Genomic DNA, 20,170 nt, shown 5'->3' with positions numbered 1-20,170 from the left:
TGTTGTCTTTGAAATAAATTTGATAATGATCTCTAATTACTAAACCTTTGCATGTGTCAATTGAGAAATTTTTTTTTTTAAGAAACAAAAGTATATTTGTGCAACTAAAGACCACTAGTGTCTTCCCAGAGACTGAGGGGGATATGGCAAATCAAGATGCTTTCCAATCCTATAGACACTAGATTCATTATGGGATCAGGAAAAAAATATGTGCTTGTAATCTTATCCTAAATCAGAGGATTGAACTTAATTACACTTCTATTTTCCAGTATTCTGCTTCAAAATAAAGTGACAAAAATCAAGATTTTGTGAGTAAGAATAAAAGAAAGGATATATGTTTTTAAATCACAAGGCTTAATCAAATAAGCCATACAAAAACCTGTAAGGAAATGTAACACCAGGCGATATAACATTTATGTTTTATATACTCTTTTAAGACAAACATTCCAAATATGAGTGTTACTGAGTAGGTTAAAAGGATATTTATGCTATTGAGTTGCATACCTCAGTCAATTCTTCAAATCACATTTTTATATCTAATCATTCAAGTCCAGTTTGCTTAAAAAACATACTTCTGAAAATTAAAAACTCAAAAGCAAAAATTTCCAATTCTGAGATGGGCAATGAAAATTTTTTCATAAATAAAAATTAAAATAAATATTTCATAAATACCTTCTTATTTCACATGTATGAATCTTAATCTTTTCTCCCATTACAATATTTGGACTGGAGTAAGAAGACACTGACTCCACAAGAAAAGACACAATTGGCTACCTTATTCAGTCCTTATAAATTAAAATGTGCAGACTTAACATGAGCCACTTCCATTTATTTCATTTTATTATTAAGATGGCTCCATTTCTCGGGCAGAACAACACAAATAAATGCAAGATGTGGTCCCCAATTACAAAGGGCTGGCTGGCTCATCTGTGCCCCTCAAAGCATCAGCTCAGCCCCAGAAAGAAGAATTACAAATCTGAGAAGTTAGGGAAAGGTATTGACGAAGGATTCTAATTAAACAAGAAAAATCAGTTAGTGACATTGGTACTCTATTTTTCATATCAGTATTAATACAAATTCGACCCTTTTAAATCAGGGAACCTGCCATTCCATTCTTAAGTTATTTTACAACCCCTACAAAGTAAAAGAATTACTAAAGGTATAAACCGATTTGCCTCTTTTAGAGATACTGCAATACACCAGAGAAACTGGAAATTGGTTTTCTATAAGCTTCTCCTTCTGAGTTCTGCAGGCTTCATGGTACTTCAGAGCCCCAATACTCAAGCAGTTCATGACAAAAGATAAAAGTGAAAAAGTAGACACAGAGATCTGTGAAAACTTCGCCCATTTTGCTGTAAGTATCCATTGATCGATTTATCACTTCAGCAGGAATTCCAGACAACAGAAGTGCAGCTGTTAGTACTGTTGTCTTTATCTTCTTTTCACCCTGCACAGAGAAAGACAAGTAAATCTTATGGCTTTCAAAAGACAACTTAAACTCTATAAAAACAATATCAGTGCTATTTTTGCCTGATTTCAAAACTGTTAATGAAGTTTCAAAATATCAATCAATAATAAATCAACAGATATTTACTGAATAAATAACATGTTAAGTAGTTACTTAAACTGCAAGCGGTAGGAGAAAAGACACCATTCTTGCTATGAAGTTTAAAAAATGTCTTTGCCTGATCAGGTGGTGGAGCAGTGGACAGAGCATCAGCCTGGGACGCAGAGGACCCAGGTTCGAATCCCAAGGTTGCTGGCTTGATCAAGGGGTCTCAGACTCGGCTGGAGCTCCCCGGTCAAGGCACATATGAGAAGGCAATCAATGAACAACTGAGGTGCTGCAACTACGAGTTGATGCTTCTCATCTCTCTCCCTTTCTGTCTGTCTATCCCTTTCTGTCCCTATCCCGCTCTCTCACACATACACAAAAGTCTTATCTTAGAGCCAAGACAAGAATAACAATTTAAGATATATACACACAACAGCACAAGAAAAAGACATGTAAAAACATTACTAGATAGGACATAAATAAATGCTAAGTGAATGACATGGATAAGATGTGGTAGAGTGGCTCAAAGGAGATAAAAATTACCCCCAGGTTCTATATATAAAAGCACTGGGAAGAATTTCAAGAGAAATGGAATTAAAAACAGGCCTTCAAGCCTGAGCCACAGGGTTGCTGACTTGAGCTGGAGGTCACCAGTTCAATCTCTAGTCAAGGTATGTGTGAGAAACAATCAATGTGCAACTAAAGTGGAGCAATGAGTTGATGCCTCTCTTCTCCCCCCTCAAATATAAATAAATAAATAAATTTATTAAAAACAGGCCTTTAAGAATAAGCAAGATTTAGATGGGCAGAAGTAAAAGAAGAAATCATTTTTTTAAATGTTTACTGACTTTTGAGAGAGAAAGTGTGAGAGAGCGAAAGATGGCCCTGGCCGGTTGGCTCAGTGGTAGAGCGTCGGCCTGGCGTGCAGGGGACCCGGGTTCGATTCCCAGCCAGGGCACATAGAAGCGCCCATTTGCTTCTCCACCCCTCCCCCTCTCCTTCCTCTCTGTCTCTCTCTTCCCCTCCCGCAGCCAAGGCTCCATTGGAGCAAAGATGGCCTGGGCACTGGGGATGGCTCCTTGGCCTCTGCCCCAGGCGCTAGACTGGCTCTGGTTGCGGCAGAGCGACGCCCCTGAGGGGCAGAGCATCGTCCCCTGGTGGGCAGAGCGTGGCCCCTGGTGGGCGTGCTGGGTGGATCCCGGTCGGGCGCATGCGGGAGTCTGACTGTCCCTGTTTCCAGCTTCAGAAAAATACACACACACACACACAAAAAAAAAAAAAAAAAAAAGGAAAGAGAGTAAGAGACAGAAGGGAACATCGATCTGTTCCTGTATGTGCCCTGACTGGGAATTGAACTGGCAACCTCTGAGCTTCAGGACAAATGCTCTAACCAACTGAGCTATTCAGCCAAGGCTAAAAGGAGAACTCTTATTGAAAAGTAAATCTAATGATAACAAAAGTCAGAATAGTGGCAGGTGTACTGGAGAACAGTGAGTAATTTTGTAACAGAATCATAGGAACCTTCTGCAGAGCCCTAATTACCATGCAAGGCAATTCATACTTGATTACAAATGCAATAGGATATCACAGAACATTTATTTCCTAATAGAATTTTCTAGTTTCATTTTTTAAAGAGATTCAAGGATGTATTTTCACTTAATTTACTGATTTGGGGTAACCAAATCCAGTCATATGATTCCAAAAATTTAAGACTATAAAGAGCTATAGTTACTCAAGTGAAATCAAACCCTATGTCTACAAAAATATTCATACAAAAAAATCTTAGCTTCTTTAATGATAATAACCAAAAATTGGAAACAACCAAAAAGTCTATCAACAGTTTGGACAGGCCTGACCTGTGGTGGCGCAGTGGATAAAGCGTTGACCTGGGAATGCTGAGGTTGCCGGTTCAAAACCCTGGGCTTGCCTGGTCAAGGCACATATGGGAGTTGATGCTTCCTGCTCCTCCCCCCTTCTCTCTCTCTCTCTCTCTGTCTCTCTCTGTCTCCTCTAAAAAAAAATGAATAAATAAATAAAAATAATTAAAAAAAACAGCATAGAAACAAAAAAAATTAAAAAAAAAATTTTAAAAAACCCAGTTTGGACAAATAAATGGATATATTCACACAATGGAATATTACTCAGCAAAAAAAGGGGGGAGGGGCCCTGGCCGGTTGGCTCAGTGGTGGAGTGTCGGCCTGGTGTGTGGGAGTCCCAGGTTCGATTCCCGGCCAGGGTGCATAGGAGAGGCGCCCATCTGCTTCTCCACCCCTCCCCCTCTCCTTCCTCTCTATCTCTCTCTTCCCTTCCAGCAGCCGAGGCTCCATTGGAGCAAAAGATGGCCCGGGAGCTGGGGATGGCTCCTTGGCCTCTGCCCCAGGCGCTAGAGTGGCTCTGGTCGCGACAGAGCGACACCCCGAATGGGCAGAGCATCGCCCCCTGGTGGGCGTGCTGGGTGGATCCCGGTAGGGCGCATGTGGGAGTCTGTCTGACTGCCTCCCCGTTTCCAGCTTCAGAAAAATACACACACACACAAAAAAAAAAGGGGGGGGGAGGGATAAATTACTAATACATTCAACAACATGGATAATTACCAATACTATGCACAATAAAAAAAGCTTTATATAAAATGTATGTACAGAAATAATTCCATTCATATGAAGTAGTAAAACAGAAAAAAGTAATCTATGGTGAAAAAAAGAAAATCTGACCTTCAGAGTGTAGGGGCTGGGGCTGCCAGGAAAGGGATGGAACTTGCTGATAGTAATGTTCTAAACCTTGAAAGAATTTGGTTTTCATGGGCTGTCAAAACTCATTAAATGGTATACTAAAGACTTTAGCAATTCACTGTATGAAAATTTTACCATAAAGAAAAAGAACCACAGCCTGACCAAGCGGCAGCGCAGTGGACAGAACGTTGGACTAGGACACAGAGGACCCAGGTTCAAAACCCCGAGATCTCCGGCTTGAGCATGGGCTCACCAGCTTGAGCATGGGGTCGCTTGCTTGAGTGTTCGATCATAGACATGACCCCATGGTTGCTGGCTTGAGCCTAAGGTCACTGACTTGATCAAGGGGTCACGCGCTCTGCTATAGCCCCCCATTCAAGACATATGAGAAAGCAATCAGTGAACAACTAAGGAGCTCCAATGAAGAACTGATGTTTCTCATCTCTCTCCCTTCCTGTCTGTCTGTCCCTACGTGTCCCTCTCTCTGTGTCTGTTACAAAAAATAAATAAAAGAAACAGAAAAAGAACCACAAACAAACACTGAATTGTAATAAGTAAGCTGAATTGTACAGGGGTAAAGGATATTAACATCTACATCTACAACACACATAATTTGAGTGCATCAAGAAAAAAATATGTATTAAAACTGGAGAATCTGGCCCTGGCCGGTTGGCTCAGTGGTAGAGCATCGGCCTGGTATGCAGGAGTCCCGGGTTCAATTCCTGGCCAGGGCACACAGAAGTGCCATCTGCTTCTCTACCCCTCCCCCTCTCCTTCCTCTCTGTCTCTCTCTTCCCCTCCCACAGCCAGGGCTCCATTGGAGCAAAGTTGGCCTGGACACTGAGGATGGCTCTGTGGCCTCTGCCTCAGGTGCTAGAATGGCTCTGGTTGCAACAGAGCGATGCCCCAGATGGGCAGAGCATCGCCCCCTGGTGGGCGTGCCGGGTGGATCCCAGTCAGGTGCATGCGGGAGTCTGTCTCCTCCCCGTTTCCAACTTCAGAAAAATACAAAAGGAAAAGAAAAGAAAAAGAGAAAAACAAACAAACAAACAAAACAAACTGGAGAATCTGCATGACCAGGTGGTGATGCAGGGGATACAGCATCGATCTGGGATACTAAGAAGCCAGGTTCAAAACCCTAAGGTCATTGGCTTGAGCATGGGGTCACCAGCTTGAGTGTGGAGTCACCAGACATGACCCCATGGTCGCTGACCGGAACCCAAAGGTCGCTGGCTTGAAGCAAAGTTGGTGGCTTGACCAAAAGGTCACTGACTCAGCTACAGATCCGTGCCCTAAGTCAAGTCACCTATGAGAAGTAGTCAATGAACAACTAAAATGCCATAACCACAGGCTGATGTTTCTCATCTCTCTCCCTTCCTGTCCCTGTCCCTGTCTCTCACTTGCTATAAAAAAGAGAAGAAAATTGGATATACAATACAGAGTGTGGCAAAAGTAGGTTCATAGTTGTTTGTATGGGAACAAAACAATAATTAATAAATATTAATACAAAAATAAATTTTGTATTCTTACAACTTAAACCGACTTTTGCCTCACCCTGTATAATGAAATGTTAATTATACAATCTAGATCATAAGTATAAATGGGAGTTCCCTACAGAATTTTTTCAACTTTTCTACGTTTAGAAACTGTTATAACAAAATGTTTTGAGAGAAAAGTATATGGCAGTCTCCCTTCCTTCTCTGTCCACCATTCACCAAGTAATTTAGTACACTACTATTAAAAATAATCATTGTTAAAAGTTTCATGTATTATTCTTTCAGAGTTTCTTATACAGATATAAGCAAAATTAAACATCTATAGTTTCTTCCCTTTTACAAAAACGAAGTATACTGTGGGTCCTATTCTGTATTTTGATTTTTTTCTCTAAATATTTTTTTGAAAGCTTGTCAATATTAGTACATGAGCTTCTGAATGAATAGGTTATAACTCTTTTTTTAAAATTGATTTTAGAGAGAGAGAGAAAAAAAACATCAATTTGTTTACAGTGGTCGGCAAACTCATTAGTCAACAGTACGACTGAAATTTCTTTTGAGAGATAAATTTTTTAAACTTAAACTATATAGGTAGGTACATTCCTTATCGAGGTAGCGCCCGCACGTGGTATTTTGTGGAAGAGCCACACTCAAGGGACCAAAGAGCCGCATGTGGTTTGTGAACTGCAGTTTGCCAACCAGGGCACTAACCTATGCACTACACTCATTTGTTGATTTTTGTTCAAACCTAATACCTTGGCATATTGGCCGATGTTCTATCCAACCAGTCTGAGCCTAACTAGTCACTTATTAGTAGACATTTGGGTTGTTACCAAACTTTTGTCATTGCCAAACTACAATCCATGTTTCAAGGTTAAGTTTCTAAACAAATGCTTTTATTAAAACTATGCTTTTGGAACACTTGAAATCTTGCTCAGTGTCATATGTTGTCAGTTTGAATCAAATAAAACTCATAAAAATTTTTAAAAAATTACATATTTGGGGAAGGGGGTCAATATACATCTGTATCATCAAAAGAATGTTTTTATTTTTTTTAGATTTATTCATTTTAGAGAGAGGAGACAGAGAGAGAGAGACAGAGAGAGAGAAGGGAGGAGGAGCAGGAAGCATCAACTCCCATATGTGCCTTGACCAGGCAAGCCCAGGGTTTCAAACTGGTGACCTCAGCATTCCAGGTCGATGCTTTACCCACTGTGCCACTGCAGGACAGGCTTGTATCATCAAAAAATTTTTAATTAAAAAGAACATGTGGCCCTGGCTGGTTGGCTCAGTGGTAGAGCATTGGCCTGGTGTGCAGGAGTCCCGGGTTCGATTCCTGGCCAGGGCACACAGGAGAAGCGCCCATCTGCTTCTCCACCCCTCCCCCTCACCTTCCTCCCTGTCTCTCTCTTCCCCTCCCGCAGCCAAGGCTCCATCGGAGCAAAGTTTGCCCGGGTGCTGAGGATGGCTCTGTGGCCTCTGCCTTAGGCGCTAGAATGGCTCTGGTTGCGACAGAGCATCACCCCCTGGTGGGCGTGCCGGGTGGATCCCGGTAGGGCGCATGCGGGAGTCTGTCTGACTGCCTCCCCGTTTCTGGCTTCGGAAAAATGCAAGGGAAAAAAAAAAAAAAAAAAGAACATGTCTTGGCCTTCGTCAGATTGTTCAGTGGACAGATCATTGTCCCAGCACATTAAGGTTCTGAGTTTGACCCCTGGTCAATGCACGTACAAGAAGCAATCAATGACCAAATGGAACAATGAGTTGATGCTTCTCTCCCTCTCTCTCTCTCTCCCTCTCTCTCCCTTTCTCTCTCTCTCTCTCTCTCAAATCAATGGGGAAAGTTTTTTAAAATATCTTTTATTTTTTTACTTTTACTTTGTGTATTTGACCTATTTGGCCCCTTAAAAATATAAACGTCTCACCCTGGCCAAGTAGCTCAGTTGGGTTGAACATCTTTCCAATATGCCAAGGTTGTGGTTTGATCACTGGCCAGGGCAAATAAAGAATCAACCAATGAGGCCTGACCTGTGGTGGCACAGTGGCTAAAGCATCGATCTGGAACGCTAAGGTCGCTGGTTCAAAACCCTGGGTTTGCCTGGTCAAGGCACATAAGGGAGATGATGCTTCCTGCTCCTCGCCCCCCCCCATCTCTCTCTTTCTCTCGCTCTCTCTCTCTCTCCTCTCTAAAATGAATAAAATCTTTTTAAAAAAATAATTAAGAATCAACCAATGAACATGTAAATAAGTGATCAATGAATCAATGTTTCTCTGTCTCAGTCTCTCCTACCTTCCCCTCTCTCTCTAAAATCAATAAATAAGCAAAGAAAAATAGCCCTGGGCAACAGCTCAGTTGGTTAGAGCAGTAGTCCCCAACCTTTTTTGGTCCACGGACCAGTTTAATGTCAGAAAATATTTTCATGGACGGGCCTTTAGGGTGGGATGGATAAATGTATCACGTGACCGAGACAAGCATCAAGAATGAGTCTTAGACGGATGTAACAGAGGGAATCTGGTCATTTTTTAAAAATAAAACATTGTTCAGACTTAAATATAAATAAAACGGAAATAATGTAAGTTATTTATTCTTTCTCTGCGGACCAGTACCAATGGCCCACAGACCAGCATTGGTCTGCGGTCCCGGGGTTGGGGACCACTGGGTTAGAGCATCGTCCTGAAGCTCAGAGGTTGCTGGTTCAATCTCTGGTCAGGACACATATAGGAATAGATTGATATTCCTCTCTCTCTCCCTTCCTCTCTCTCTAAAAATCAATAAAATAAATTTTTAAAAAAGTAAAAAAAGGTCCTGGCCGGTTGGCTCAGCGGTAGAGCGTCGGCCTGGCGTGCGGGGGACCCGGGTTCGATTCCTGGCCAGGGCACATAGGAGAAGCGCCCATTTGCTTCTCCACCCCCCCTTTCCTCTCTGTCTCTCCCTTCCCCTCCCACAGCCAAGGCTCCATTGGAGCAAAGATGGCCCGGGAGCTGGGGATGGCTCCTTGGCCTCTGCCCCAGGCGCTAGAGTGGCTCTGGTCGTGGCAGAGTGACACCCCGGAGGGGCAGAGCATCGCCCCCTGGTGGGCACCTGGTGGGCGTGCCGGGTGGATCCCGGTTGGGCGCATGTGGGAGTCTGTCTGACTGTCTCTCCCCGTTTCCAGCTTCAGAAAATTAAAAAAAGAAAGAAGAAAAAAAAAAAGTAAAAAAATACTTAAAAAAAATTTTTTTTAAATGTGTTTCAATGAGGTCTATCAGTGCATTACAAATTACTAAGCAAATAGCCAAGTAGCCATTTTTCAGCAAAAAACACACAAAACTCAATCACACAAACAGAATTATCTTCTATGATAGCCAAGCCAAGTTCCATAAATCTGTATATGTGCAATCAAGCAGATCAGATAAACACTGAGACTCCCCATGATTCTGTTATGCAATTTCGGCCAAATATTTTTTGCAAATATAAGGTCCTTGGCAATAAAGAACAAGTGCATTGTTTTTTGTTGTTGTTTTTTAAGCTTTTTTATTGATTGATTTGAAAGAGAGAGAAACATTGATTTATTGCTCTACCTATACATTCATTGGTTGATTCTTTTTCTTTTTCTTTTTTTGTATCTTTCTGAAGCTGGAAACAGGGAGGCAGTCAGACAGACTCCCGCATGCGCCCGACCGGGATCCACCCGGCACGCCCACCAGGGGGCGATGCTCTGCCCATCTGGGGCGTTGCTCTGTTGCGACCAGAGCCACTCTAGCGCCTGAGGCAAAGGCCATGTAGCCATCCCCAGCACCCGGGCCATCTTAGCTCCAATGGAGCCTGGGCTGCGGGAGGGGAAGAGAGAGACAGAGAGGAAGGAGAGGGGGAGGGGTGGAGAAGCAGATGGGTGCTTCTCCTGTGTTCCCTGGCCAGGAATCGAACCCGGGACTTCCGCAAGCCAGGCCGACGCTCTACCACTGAGCCAACCGGCCAGGGCCCATTGGTTGATTCTTATATGCACATTGTCCGGGGATCAAACCTGCAACCCTGGTGTATGGCGATGACACTCCAACCAACTGAGCTACCCAGTCAGGACAAGTGCATTGCTATTAAGTGTCCACTAAGAAGCACAGTAAGATCAGTGAATCCATTTTAAAATTAATTTATCATAAAATGGACTATTGCCTGACTAGGCAGTGGCGCAGTGGATACAGTATCCAACTGGGATGTGGAGGACCCAGGTTCGATACCCCGAGGTTGCCAGCTTGAGCGTAGGTTCATCTGGTTTGAGCAAGGCTCACCAGCTTGAGCCCAAAGTCGCTGGCTCGAGCAAGGGGTCACTTAGTCTGCTGTAGCCCCCCCATCAAGGCACATATGAGAAATCAATTAATGAACAACTAAGGAACCGCAACAAAGAATTGATGTTTTTCATCTCTCTCCCTTCCTGTCTGTCTGTCCCTATCTGACCCTTTCTCTGTCTCTCTCTGTCTCTGCCACACACAAAAAAATTAAAATTAAAAAAATAAATAAATAAAATGTATTACTAAAGTTTTATTAAGTAACTAAATTAAACACTTTTATACACATACTATTTAAAATCCCTTTTGAGGTTTTTCCCCCCAATCCTTGGTGGATCAACATTTTTTGTAAAATATAATTAAAATGTTATGGCAACATCCAATGTCTATCAATGTGTCTCCTCACTTTCTGAACTTAACTCATTGCAAACAGAACAAATAGTTTGATTGGTGACCAATCACACTGAGTAGCACTGATTCAGACCATAAGTATGACTCATTTCTAAAAAGGTCTTAAGATAACCCAGTCATTACTCAATCTAAGTACATCATAATAATTTAGAAAAAAAATGTAATTTACCTTGGGAAAATATTTGTATAGTCCCATGTATGCAAGTTGTAAAGTAAGGAATGGAGCAAATATGGACTGTGAAGACAGAAGATACAATTATATACTTATAACATACCCATTCAAATCACAATAAATCAAACTAACAGCAGCTATAAACTCCAAGCAAAAAAACTATAATAAAATATTTAATTTTAACAGCTGAAAGTAGTTGTTTCTACAGAAGAGTGAACAAAGGGATTATATTTATTATCATGAACATGTTTCTCAAACCAAGTCACACTCTTTTTTTTTTTTTTTTTTTTTTACAGAGGCAGAGATAGACAGGGACAGACAGACAGGAACAGAGAGAGATGAGAAGCATCAATCATCAGTTTCTCGTTGCGCGTTGCGACTTCTTAGTTGTTCATTGATTGCTTTCTCACATGTGCCTTGACCGTGGGCCTTCAGCAGACCGAGTAACCCCTTGCTGGAGCCAGCGACCTTGGGTCCAAGCTGGCGAGCTCTTTGCTCAAGCCAGATGAGCCCGCGCGCGACCTCGGAGTCTCGAACCTGGGTACTACCGCATCCCAGTCCGACGCTCTATCCACTGCGCCACCGCCTGGTCAGGCAAGTCACACTCTTTAATGTCCCCAAAATGTCTTGTCTCATAAAAACTTATTTTTTAAAAAACTTAAAAGTATTCAGTGGTGACAGATGTACAATATACCATGCAGTAACATTTCTCTCATCTGGAGGTAATTTACTGACAATTTGAAAGTACACATAGGTCTGACCTGTGGTGGCACAGTGGATAAAGAGTCAGCCTGGAATGCTGAGGTTGCCGGTTTGAAACCCCAGGCTTGCCTGGTCAAGGCACATATGGGAGTTGACATTTCCTTCCCCCTTCTCTCTCTCTCTCTCTTTCTCTCTCTCTCTCTCTTTCTCACTCTCCTCTCCAAAAAGAATTTTAAAAATCTTAAAAAAAAAGAAGAAAGAAAGCACATATAAAAAGCCTGGTTCTCAAAATAAGTGCCCATACATTCCTCAGACTTTGGGGCAAAAAATTAACTCATGTAACTACATCTTTGGCCCTCAAATGACAAGCTATTCTTAGTAAAGATTATCTTGCTTCTCACACAATAAAATAAAAAAGATCGCCTGACCAGGTGGTGGCGCAGTGGATAGAGCGTCAGATTAGGATGTGGAGGACCCAGGTTCGAGACCCCGAGGTTGCCAGCTTGAGCACGAGCTCATCTGGTTTGAGCAAGGCTCACCAACTTGAGCCCAAGGTTGCTGGCTTGAGCAAGGGGTCACTTGGTCTGCTGTCAAGGCGTATATGGGAAATCAATTAATGAACAACTAAGGAACCGCAACGAAGAATTGATGTTTCTCATCTCTCTCCCTTCCTGTCTGTCCCTATCTGTCCCTCTCTCTGACTCTCCCTGTCTCTCCCACAAGAAAAGATAAAAAAATTAAAAAAGATCAAAATAATACATAATTTACACTTATTTCCAAAATTAAAACTATTATGAAAGGAATAAAGGAGCAAACATTACTGGATGAAAATATAGTGAAAACAGTGAAAATAAGTTGAAAATATGATAGGAAAGAAAACCAAAAAGCAAAAAAGATACAAAAAGTAGGCACAAAAATAGGACAACTTTAAAGCCTGAAAGCAGAGTCCTTTAAAAGAAAAAAAAGCAACTAAACATCTCACTTAATGCTGTATGCTACAAAAAAAAAAAAAATTCAAACTTGTTCAACAGATTCTCTTTAAGGAAAGATTGGCATAAAAATATATTTTTAAAAATTTGTGCAATAATATAAACCATAAATATCTAGAAAATCTTACATGCCTAGGACGTGATATTCTTAACATGTATACTGAATGGGCCTGACCAGGCGGGGGTGCAGTGGATAGAGTGTCGAACTGGGATGCAGAGGACCCAGGTTCGAGACCCCGAGGTCGCCAGCTTGAGCATGGGCTCATCTGGTTTGAGCAAAAAGCCCACCAGCTTGAACCCAAGGTCGCTGGCTCCAGCAAGGGGTTACTTGGTCTGCTGAAGGCCCGTGGTCAAGGCACATATGAGAAAGCAATCAATGAACAACTAAGGTGTTGCAATGCGCAATGAAAAACTAATGATTGATGCTTCTCATCTCTCTCCGTTCCTGTCTGTCTCAGTCTATCTCTCTCTCTGACTCACTCTCTGTCTCTGTAAAAAATAAATAAAAAGGCCCTGGCCAGTTGGCTCAGTGGTAGAGCATCGGCCTGGCGTGTGGAAGTCCTGGGTTCGATTCCCGGCCAGGGCACACAGGAGAAGCGCCCATATGCTTCTCCACCCCTCTCCCTCTCCTTCCTCTCTGTCTCTCTTCCCCTCCCGCAGCCAAGGCTCCACTGGAGCAAAAGATGGCCCGGGCGCTGGGGATGGCTCTTTGGCCTCTGCCTCAGGTGCTAGACTGGCTCTGGTCGCGACAGAGTGACGCCCCGGATGGGCAGAGCATCGCCCCCTGGTGGGTGTGCCGGGTGGATCCCGGTCAGGCACATGCAGGAGTCTGTCTGACTGCCTCCCCGTTTCTAGCTTCAGAAAAATACAAAATAATAATAATAATAATAAATTAATTAATTAATTAATTAATTAAAATAAAAAAAACAAAACAAAACATGTATACTGAATGGAAATATTACAAAGAGCAAGACACTAAACAATATATTAAGAACAGTGTTTTTCCTCATTCCTTTGCACAGTGTATAACAAAAGAACCTGTAAATCCCAGTTTTCAACAAGCAGCCACTGGCACATGAAGGTACAGCAAAAAGGACATTTTTATAATACTACATTATAAAATGCTGAAATGCCTTTCAAACCATAAAAAAATTACATGTTCAGGACCAAACAAACTTCATTTTAATGCTTAAAATTATTTGAAAAATGGTAATTAACATATAGTATATGTAGGTACTTTTGCCCTTTGGGTTTAGAACAAAACTGCCTGGGTTTAGTCCTAGCTGTCACTTAGTAGCAGTGTAACCTTGGGCAAATGATTTAACCTCTATGAGTCTTCATTCCCTCATCTATAAAGCAAAGATTCAAATGATACTTTAGTTCATAAAGATGAGGTTAAATGAATCCATATATGTAAATCACTTAGAATGGTACCTACATGTAGAAGGAGTTTAGCAATTACTATTAGGCTCTGTACTTAACCAGAATTCCTCATTCTATAACTAAGGTGGGTAGCTATTTATAACACATATCCAAATGGCCCCGTGAATCTGACAAATATTACGTTAATAGAGGCACTGAATTCTAAGGATTAAAAACAATCATTATTATAACTAATTTTCATTTTCCAGTAAGTTTCTTACCAAATATTTGCAAACAAAAGCTCTGACTCCAAAGGCAAGAAGAGCACATCCGACCAATCTAAAGATTCGGAAAGAGTCGAATTCTTCTGTTGTATTTCCATCCTCTTGATTGGGTTTTTCACTAATCAGCTGCTTCCGTAGCTTCATGGCTTCTTCAAATCTGGAGAGGTACTGTTCTAGGCCATGGCGAGAACCCCTCTGGACAGTGCCTGCGGTCAGGTCCCCTCGGTTCCGCTGCCGGAGCTCAAGGCTTACATCATTACTGCATTCAGGTGGTTTCATAAAAGAGTCCATTTTGTCTCCCATATCAGTCCCCTTTACCTCCGCCACAGCATTCTGCTGGTCAGTTGTTCCTGTACTGACCGAATCACCTAGCACTACTCGCTTTGAAACTGAAGGAACGGTGAGGGAGTTCAATTTATCACTGTCCTGTTGCTTTGCTTTTGTTTGACTTTCTTCTGAGAAAAGAAAGTTAGAAGCCTTATGAATTCATAGTAACTTAAAATATATGCCAGTGAGCTAGAACCCTGAATCTAAATTAATACTGATTCTGCATAAAGCATAAAAACTAGTTCTGGCACTAACCAAAGAGCTCAGGTGGTTAGAGCATACTCCCACCTACAGAGGCTGCACGTTGGATCTTGGGTGGGAGCACATACATGAATAAACCAATGTGGGCATGAATAAATGGAACAACAAGTCTAGGACTCTCCTTTCTTTTTCTTTTTTTTCCTTTCTCTCTCCCTTCCTTTCTCTGAAAATAAATAAAATTAAATTAAAAAAAAAAGAATTTAAAACATACACTAGTTCCTTCTTCTATACCCTCAAAATATATCACTCAAAAAGAGTATGTCTGCAGAGAATATAATCCAAACTTTGGGGGTAAAAGGCTAATAAACAAATTGGAGAAGATAGGCAGGGAGGAGCAAGCTCTAAAGATCAAGTTTTCATGAGTAATAGTATGTCCCTGAAGTATGGTTGCATTGTTAATTGGTTAAAAATAGAAAATTATTACAGCTTTTTAAAATCTGTATTTTTATTTTATTTTATTGATTGATTTTTAGAGAGGGGGGGGAGAGAGAGAGAGAGAGAGAGAGAGAAGGGGGAGGAGCAGGAAGCATCAACTCCCATATGTGCCTTGACCAGGCAAGCCCAAGGTTTTTGAACCGGCAACCTTAGTGTTCCAGGTCGACGCTTTATCCCACTGCGTCACCACAGGTCAGGCCTAAAATCTGTATTTTTTAAAAAATAATTTCTCAGCCTTTTGGCTAAGATCAAGTGTAATTCTATAGTTTAATATTATATTTCTGGCCCTGGCTGGTTGGCTCCGTGGTAGAGCGTCAGCCCAGCGTGTTGATGTCCCGGGTTTAATTCTGGTCAGGGCACACAGGAGAAGCACCCATCTGGTTCTCCACCCCTCCCTTTCTCGCTTCTCTCTCTTTTTCTCTCTTCTCTCCTCCCCTCCTACAGCCATAGCTCAATTAAAGAGAGTTGGCCCCGGCACTGAGGATGGCTCCATGGCCTCTGCCTCAGGCGCTAAGAAATAGCTCCAATTGCAAGGGAGCAGCGGCTCAGATGGGTAGAGCACTGCCCCCTTGTGGGCTTTCTGGGTGGATCCTGGTCAGGGCGCATGGGGGAATCTGTCTCTGCCTCCCCTCTTCTCATTAAATAAAAAATAATAAAATAGAGCCCTGGCCGGTTGGCTCAGCGGTAGAGCGTCGGCCTAGCGTGCGGAGGACCCGAGTTCGATTCCCGGCCAGGGCACACAGGAGAATCGCCCATTTGCTTCTCCACCCCTCCGCTGCGCTTTCCTCTCTGTCTCTCTCTTCCCCTCCTGCAGCCGAGGCTCCATTGGAGCAAAGATGGCCCGGGCGCTGGAGATGGCTCTGTGGCCTCTGCCTCAGGCGCTAGAGTGGCTCTGGTCGCAACATGGCGACCCCCAGGATGGGCAGAGCATCGCCCCTGGTGGGCGTGCCGGGTGGATCCCGGTCGGGCACATGCGGGAGTCTGTCTGTCTCTCCCTGCTTCCAGCTTCAGAAAAATGAAAAAATATATATATATTAATATTATTAATAATATTATAATTTTATTATTATATTTCTGAATCCAGAGTCCTGTTGGCATAGAGTGTGGTATCTTTTACAGCTACTGTTTAATCTTTCTACCGCAGTCAGGAAGCCATTAGTAGGGACTTACACAGTTTTTAGGATGTTGTTCTGCTTTAAAACAAAACCTTCATGACAGATAACATTTTCAAAGCAAAAGAACAAAATATAGGATGTAACTCAAGAAAGATAGTAAATGCTTGAGGAAAGAATAAACATTCTACTAATCATTAAAGAAATAGTCTAACTATTGTTCTAGAACAATATGAAATAGCACGCTTACCTCTCTTGGTAGTTTTCAGCTGCAAACCTGTGAACTGTCTGTAAGTTCAGAACTATGTATCTAAAGTTCCACAGAACAGAAGCCACAGAGATCTAAGGAGCTTTCAACCAGTAACTAAAGGCCAGTTACTAAAGGAAAGTTAGAGAACACTAGCACATACCAGATGCTCAGTAAATATTTAGATAAAATAAGTAAATAAAGTTACATAAAATTTTTTTTAAGACTTTATTTATTCATTTTAGAGAGGAGAGAAGGAGGGGAGAGAGAGAGAGAGAGAGAGAAGAGGGGAGGAGCAGGAAGCATCAACTCCCATATGTGCCTTGACCAGGTAATCCCAGGGTTTTGAACCGGCGACCTCAGCATTCCAGGTCGACGCTTTATCCACTGCGCCACCACAGGTCAGGCACATAAAAATTTTTTAAAGAAACTCATTGTACAGATCAGAGGGGAGAGAAACGAGGAACTCTATTACAGTTAGACATAGTTCCTGACATAATCACATTAATCTCAGCATTTTAGGTGAGAAGACCTCGGGTGAGCACATCCCACTTGTTGGTTCTATAAAGAATGGTCGCTCCAATTTTTTAGAAGACCTGTAGATGACAATGCTGAGGGCACTGAGCACAGATTGTAAGAGTCCTTGATCCATGCAGGAAGGACTCGGGGCAGTTGAGTACAGACAAGCTCATGGGGCCATAGTTGCAGCAAAAGGCAAAAGAAGGCAGACAGACGCTAGGGAAGGCGCTGGAAAGGAAAGCATTTGGGACAGTCAGAGCAGTACGCCTAGCGATAAAATGTGCGCCTTCCTAGGCGAAGGGGTGGGGAAGGAAGAGGGAGTTCCCCGTCTCAGTAAACTGGGCAGCAGGCACCACGCAGAGGGACTCGAGAGCGAGGGCTTCGCAGTCCGCAGCAGAGGGGAGACAAGGTCTGGGCGAAACCTCCGAAAAATAGAAGGGAGCGACAAGAAACGTCCTGAGCCTGACCTGTGGTGGCGCAGTGGATCAAGCATTGACCTGGAACCCTGAGGTGCCGGTTCGAAACCCTGGGCTTGCCCGATCAAGGTCAAGGCACATATGGGAGTTGATGTTTCCTGCTCCTCCCCCCTTCTCTCTCTCTCTATCTCCCTCTGTCTCTCTTCTCTAAAATGAATAAATAAAAATAATAAATAAATAAAAAGAAACGCCCTGAGGCTAAGAAGTGAGAACTTGGGCCATTTACCTACGGAGCAGGGGCAGAGAGCAGAGCTTGTTCAATAAGGTCAGCGGGGTGGAGGAGGGAAGGAATGATCCTGAAGACTGAAAGGGGTGGGCGGGACACTGACGGGCACACGGAGGTTCTCACCCGCGCCGCTCCCGGGCCTGTGAAAGCCCATGATCCGGTTGATGCGCTGTTCCGAGTTCATGAGCAGCTTTCTCCGCCGCAGCTCCGCCCGACGCTGGGAAGCAGACAGGCCTGAGCCCACCGGGGCCGCCGGCCGCTCCCCGCTGTCAGTAGCGACAGTCACCGGCTCCATCTTCCCTTCCACAATCTGGGAGTGGTGATGATGGTGATGGTGGGGCTGGCGGCGGTAGCGGTGAAGCCGATGACATCAGGCTGGGCCTCTGGGCGCGCGTCCCCCCTCCCCCACTCCCCACCTCACTGTAGACCCGCCCTCCGAGGCCAGGCTGCGGACTGCGCACTGAGGACGCGAGCGGCCCGACCGGACCAGGCCGAAGCTTGTGTCGCCATCTTGGATAAGGGCAGGGCGTGACGCCCCAGGTCCTTCGGCCTAGGCTGGCCTGGGCCGCTCTCCCCCGCGGTAGATCCCTCTGCTGTCAAAGCAGAGGTGAAGAGCATCGGCTCTCAGACCGTCAGCCCGAAAGGATTAGCATTCTCATCACAGATGTGTTCCAGGAAGCAAAATGGAGGTAGCAGCAGCATGCACTGGTTTCCACTGACCTTCTGTCGCCTCTCTTATAGGCCGAAGGGTCACGTCACTCTGGCAGGGAAGCTTTGGGGAGCGTGGCTTTTGGGATTTGTTCTCGGTAGTGATTCTTCATCCTCAACCGCTCTTGTCCCAAATGCGTCTGGTTTGTTTCACGCTTTCCTTACGGCTCTGTTCAAGACTTCTCCAATGAAACCTTCCCAGTCCATTCTATTTAAATCAACACTCCCTATTTTAATTTTTTTTTTTTTTACAGGGACAGAGAGAGAGAGAGAGAGAGAGAGAGAGTCAGAGAGAGGGACAGACAGGAACGGAGAGAGATGAGAAGCATTGATCATCAGTTTTTCGTTGCGATACCTTGTTTATTGATTGCTTTCTCATATGTGCCTTGACCGTGGGGCTGCAGCAGAGCGAGTGACCCCTTGCTCAAGTCAGAGACCTGGGTCCAAGCTGGTGAGCTTTGCTCAAACCAGATGAGCCCGCGCTCAAGCTGGCAACCTCGGGGTCTGGAACCTGGGTCCTCTGCATCCAAAAAAAAAATTTGTATTTCTAAATTACAATTGACATACAGTATTATATTCTTCAAGTGTGCAATTAAGACATACAATTTATGAAATGATCATCCTGTAAGACTAGTACCTATTTTCTTTATCTGCGTTTTTCTCTTCAACCCTTATAACTGACTCACAAGCTAAATTTATGTACTTATTCCGTTTTTTGTGTTTCTCTGTGAAGACAAGCCCTGTGTTTTGTTAATGGACGTAACTCCTAGAATGAGTGTGAGCGCTCATCAGGGTTGATTTAGGCAGTGGTGAGGGCCCAAATAATCTTAGGGGCCCAAGAAAAGGTTTGTTTATTTTTAGAGAAAGAGAGATGGACAGACAGGCAGAAAGGAAGAGAGATGAGAAACATCAATTTGTTGAGGCACTTTTAGTTGTTCATTGATTGTTTTCTTATATGTGCCTTGATAAGGGGGTGGGGGGGGTGGGAGGGGCCCATCTAAGCCAGTCACCAGTGACCTTGGGCTCAATCCAGCAACCATGGGGTCATGTCTATCATCCCATGCTTAAACCAGAAACCCTATGCTTAAGCCTGCAACCTCGGGTTTCTCTCTCTTTTTTTTTTACCTCAGGGTTTCAAACAGTGGTCCTCAGTGGCCACTGTGCTACTGCCTGATCAAGCTGTTTTTTCATTTCTTTAAAAATAAGGAAAACGGGCCCTGGCCGGTTGACTCAGTGGTAGAGCGTCAGCCTGGCGTGCAGGAGTCCTGGGTTCAATTCCCAGCCAGGGCACACAGGAGAAGCGCCCATCTGCTTCTCCACCTCTCCCCCTCTCCTTCCTCTCTGTCTCTCTCTTCCCCTCCCGCAGCCAAGGCTCCATTGGAGCAAAGTTTGCCCGGCGCTGAGGATGGCTCTATGACCTCTGCCTCAGGCCCTAGAGTGGCTCTGGTCACAACAAAGCGACGCCCTGGATGGGCAGAGCATCGCCCCCTGGTGGGCATGCCCAGTGGATCCCAGTCGGACACATGCGGGAGTCTGTCTGACTGCCTCCCCATTTCCAACTTAAGCAAAATACAAAAAAAAAGTAATAAATAAATAAATAAGGAAAACTTAGCCTGACCAGGCGGTGGCGCAGTAGATAGAGTGATGGACTGGGATGCTGAAGGATCCAGGTTCGAGACCCCAAGGTCACCAGCTTGAGCACGGGCTTATCTGGTTTGAGCAAAAAGCTCACCGGCTTGGACCCAAAGTCGCTGGCTCCAGCAAGGGGTTACTCGGTCTGCTGAAGGCCCACGGTCAAGGCACATATGAGAAAGCAATCAATGAACAACTAAGAAGTTGCAACGCGCAACGAGAAACTAATGATTGATGCTTCTCATCTCTCTCCGTTTCTGTCTGTCTGTC

The 20,170-nt window shown here is 43.8% G+C and overlaps 1 protein-coding gene across 2 annotated transcripts; it reads right to left on the bottom strand.

The window, feature by feature from the left end:
- Window positions 1–808: 808 nt before the first annotated feature.
- Window positions 809–18,404, bottom strand: CAMLG (calcium modulating ligand). 2 transcript variants are annotated; one of them, XM_066272496.1, is made up of 4 exons: window positions 17,684–18,404; window positions 13,955–14,409; window positions 10,618–10,683; window positions 809–1,447 (listed from the first exon to the last, which is right to left on the bottom strand). In XM_066272496.1, the coding sequence occupies exons 1-4, from the start codon at window positions 17,853–17,855 to the stop codon at window positions 1,256–1,258; spliced, it is 885 nt and encodes a 294-aa protein (XP_066128593.1). In that variant the 5' UTR covers window positions 17,856–18,404; the 3' UTR covers window positions 809–1,255. The 2 variants fall into 2 exon arrangements, with proteins under 2 accessions (XP_066128593.1, XP_066128592.1); XM_066272495.1 differs by having other exon boundaries at window positions 13,955–14,412; window positions 17,684–18,392.
- Window positions 18,405–20,170: the final 1,766 nt, after the last annotated feature.

This window comes from Saccopteryx bilineata, chromosome 4, assembly GCF_036850765.1.
Source record: "Saccopteryx bilineata isolate mSacBil1 chromosome 4, mSacBil1_pri_phased_curated, whole genome shotgun sequence".
Lineage (NCBI taxonomy): Eukaryota > Metazoa > Chordata > Mammalia > Chiroptera > Emballonuridae > Saccopteryx > Saccopteryx bilineata.
The sequence above is the reverse complement of the archived record's forward strand: the minus strand, read 5'-3'. Positions and strand labels throughout refer to the sequence as shown.

Excerpts from the sequence above, each read along its gene's own strand:
- CAMLG (XM_066272495.1), bottom strand. The coding sequence starts at position 17,855 with ATGGAGCCGGTGACTGTCGCTACTGACAGCGGGGAGCGGCCGGCGGCC. Across the intron at positions 10,684-13,954 it reads CTTTTGTTTGCAAATATTTG|TCCATATTTGCTCCATTCCT; the intron begins GTAAGAAACTTA and ends CTGTCTTCACAG. Across the intron at positions 1,448-10,617 it reads TATACAAATATTTTCCCAAG|GGTGAAAAGAAGATAAAGAC; the intron begins GTAAATTACATT and ends TTCTCTGTGCAG.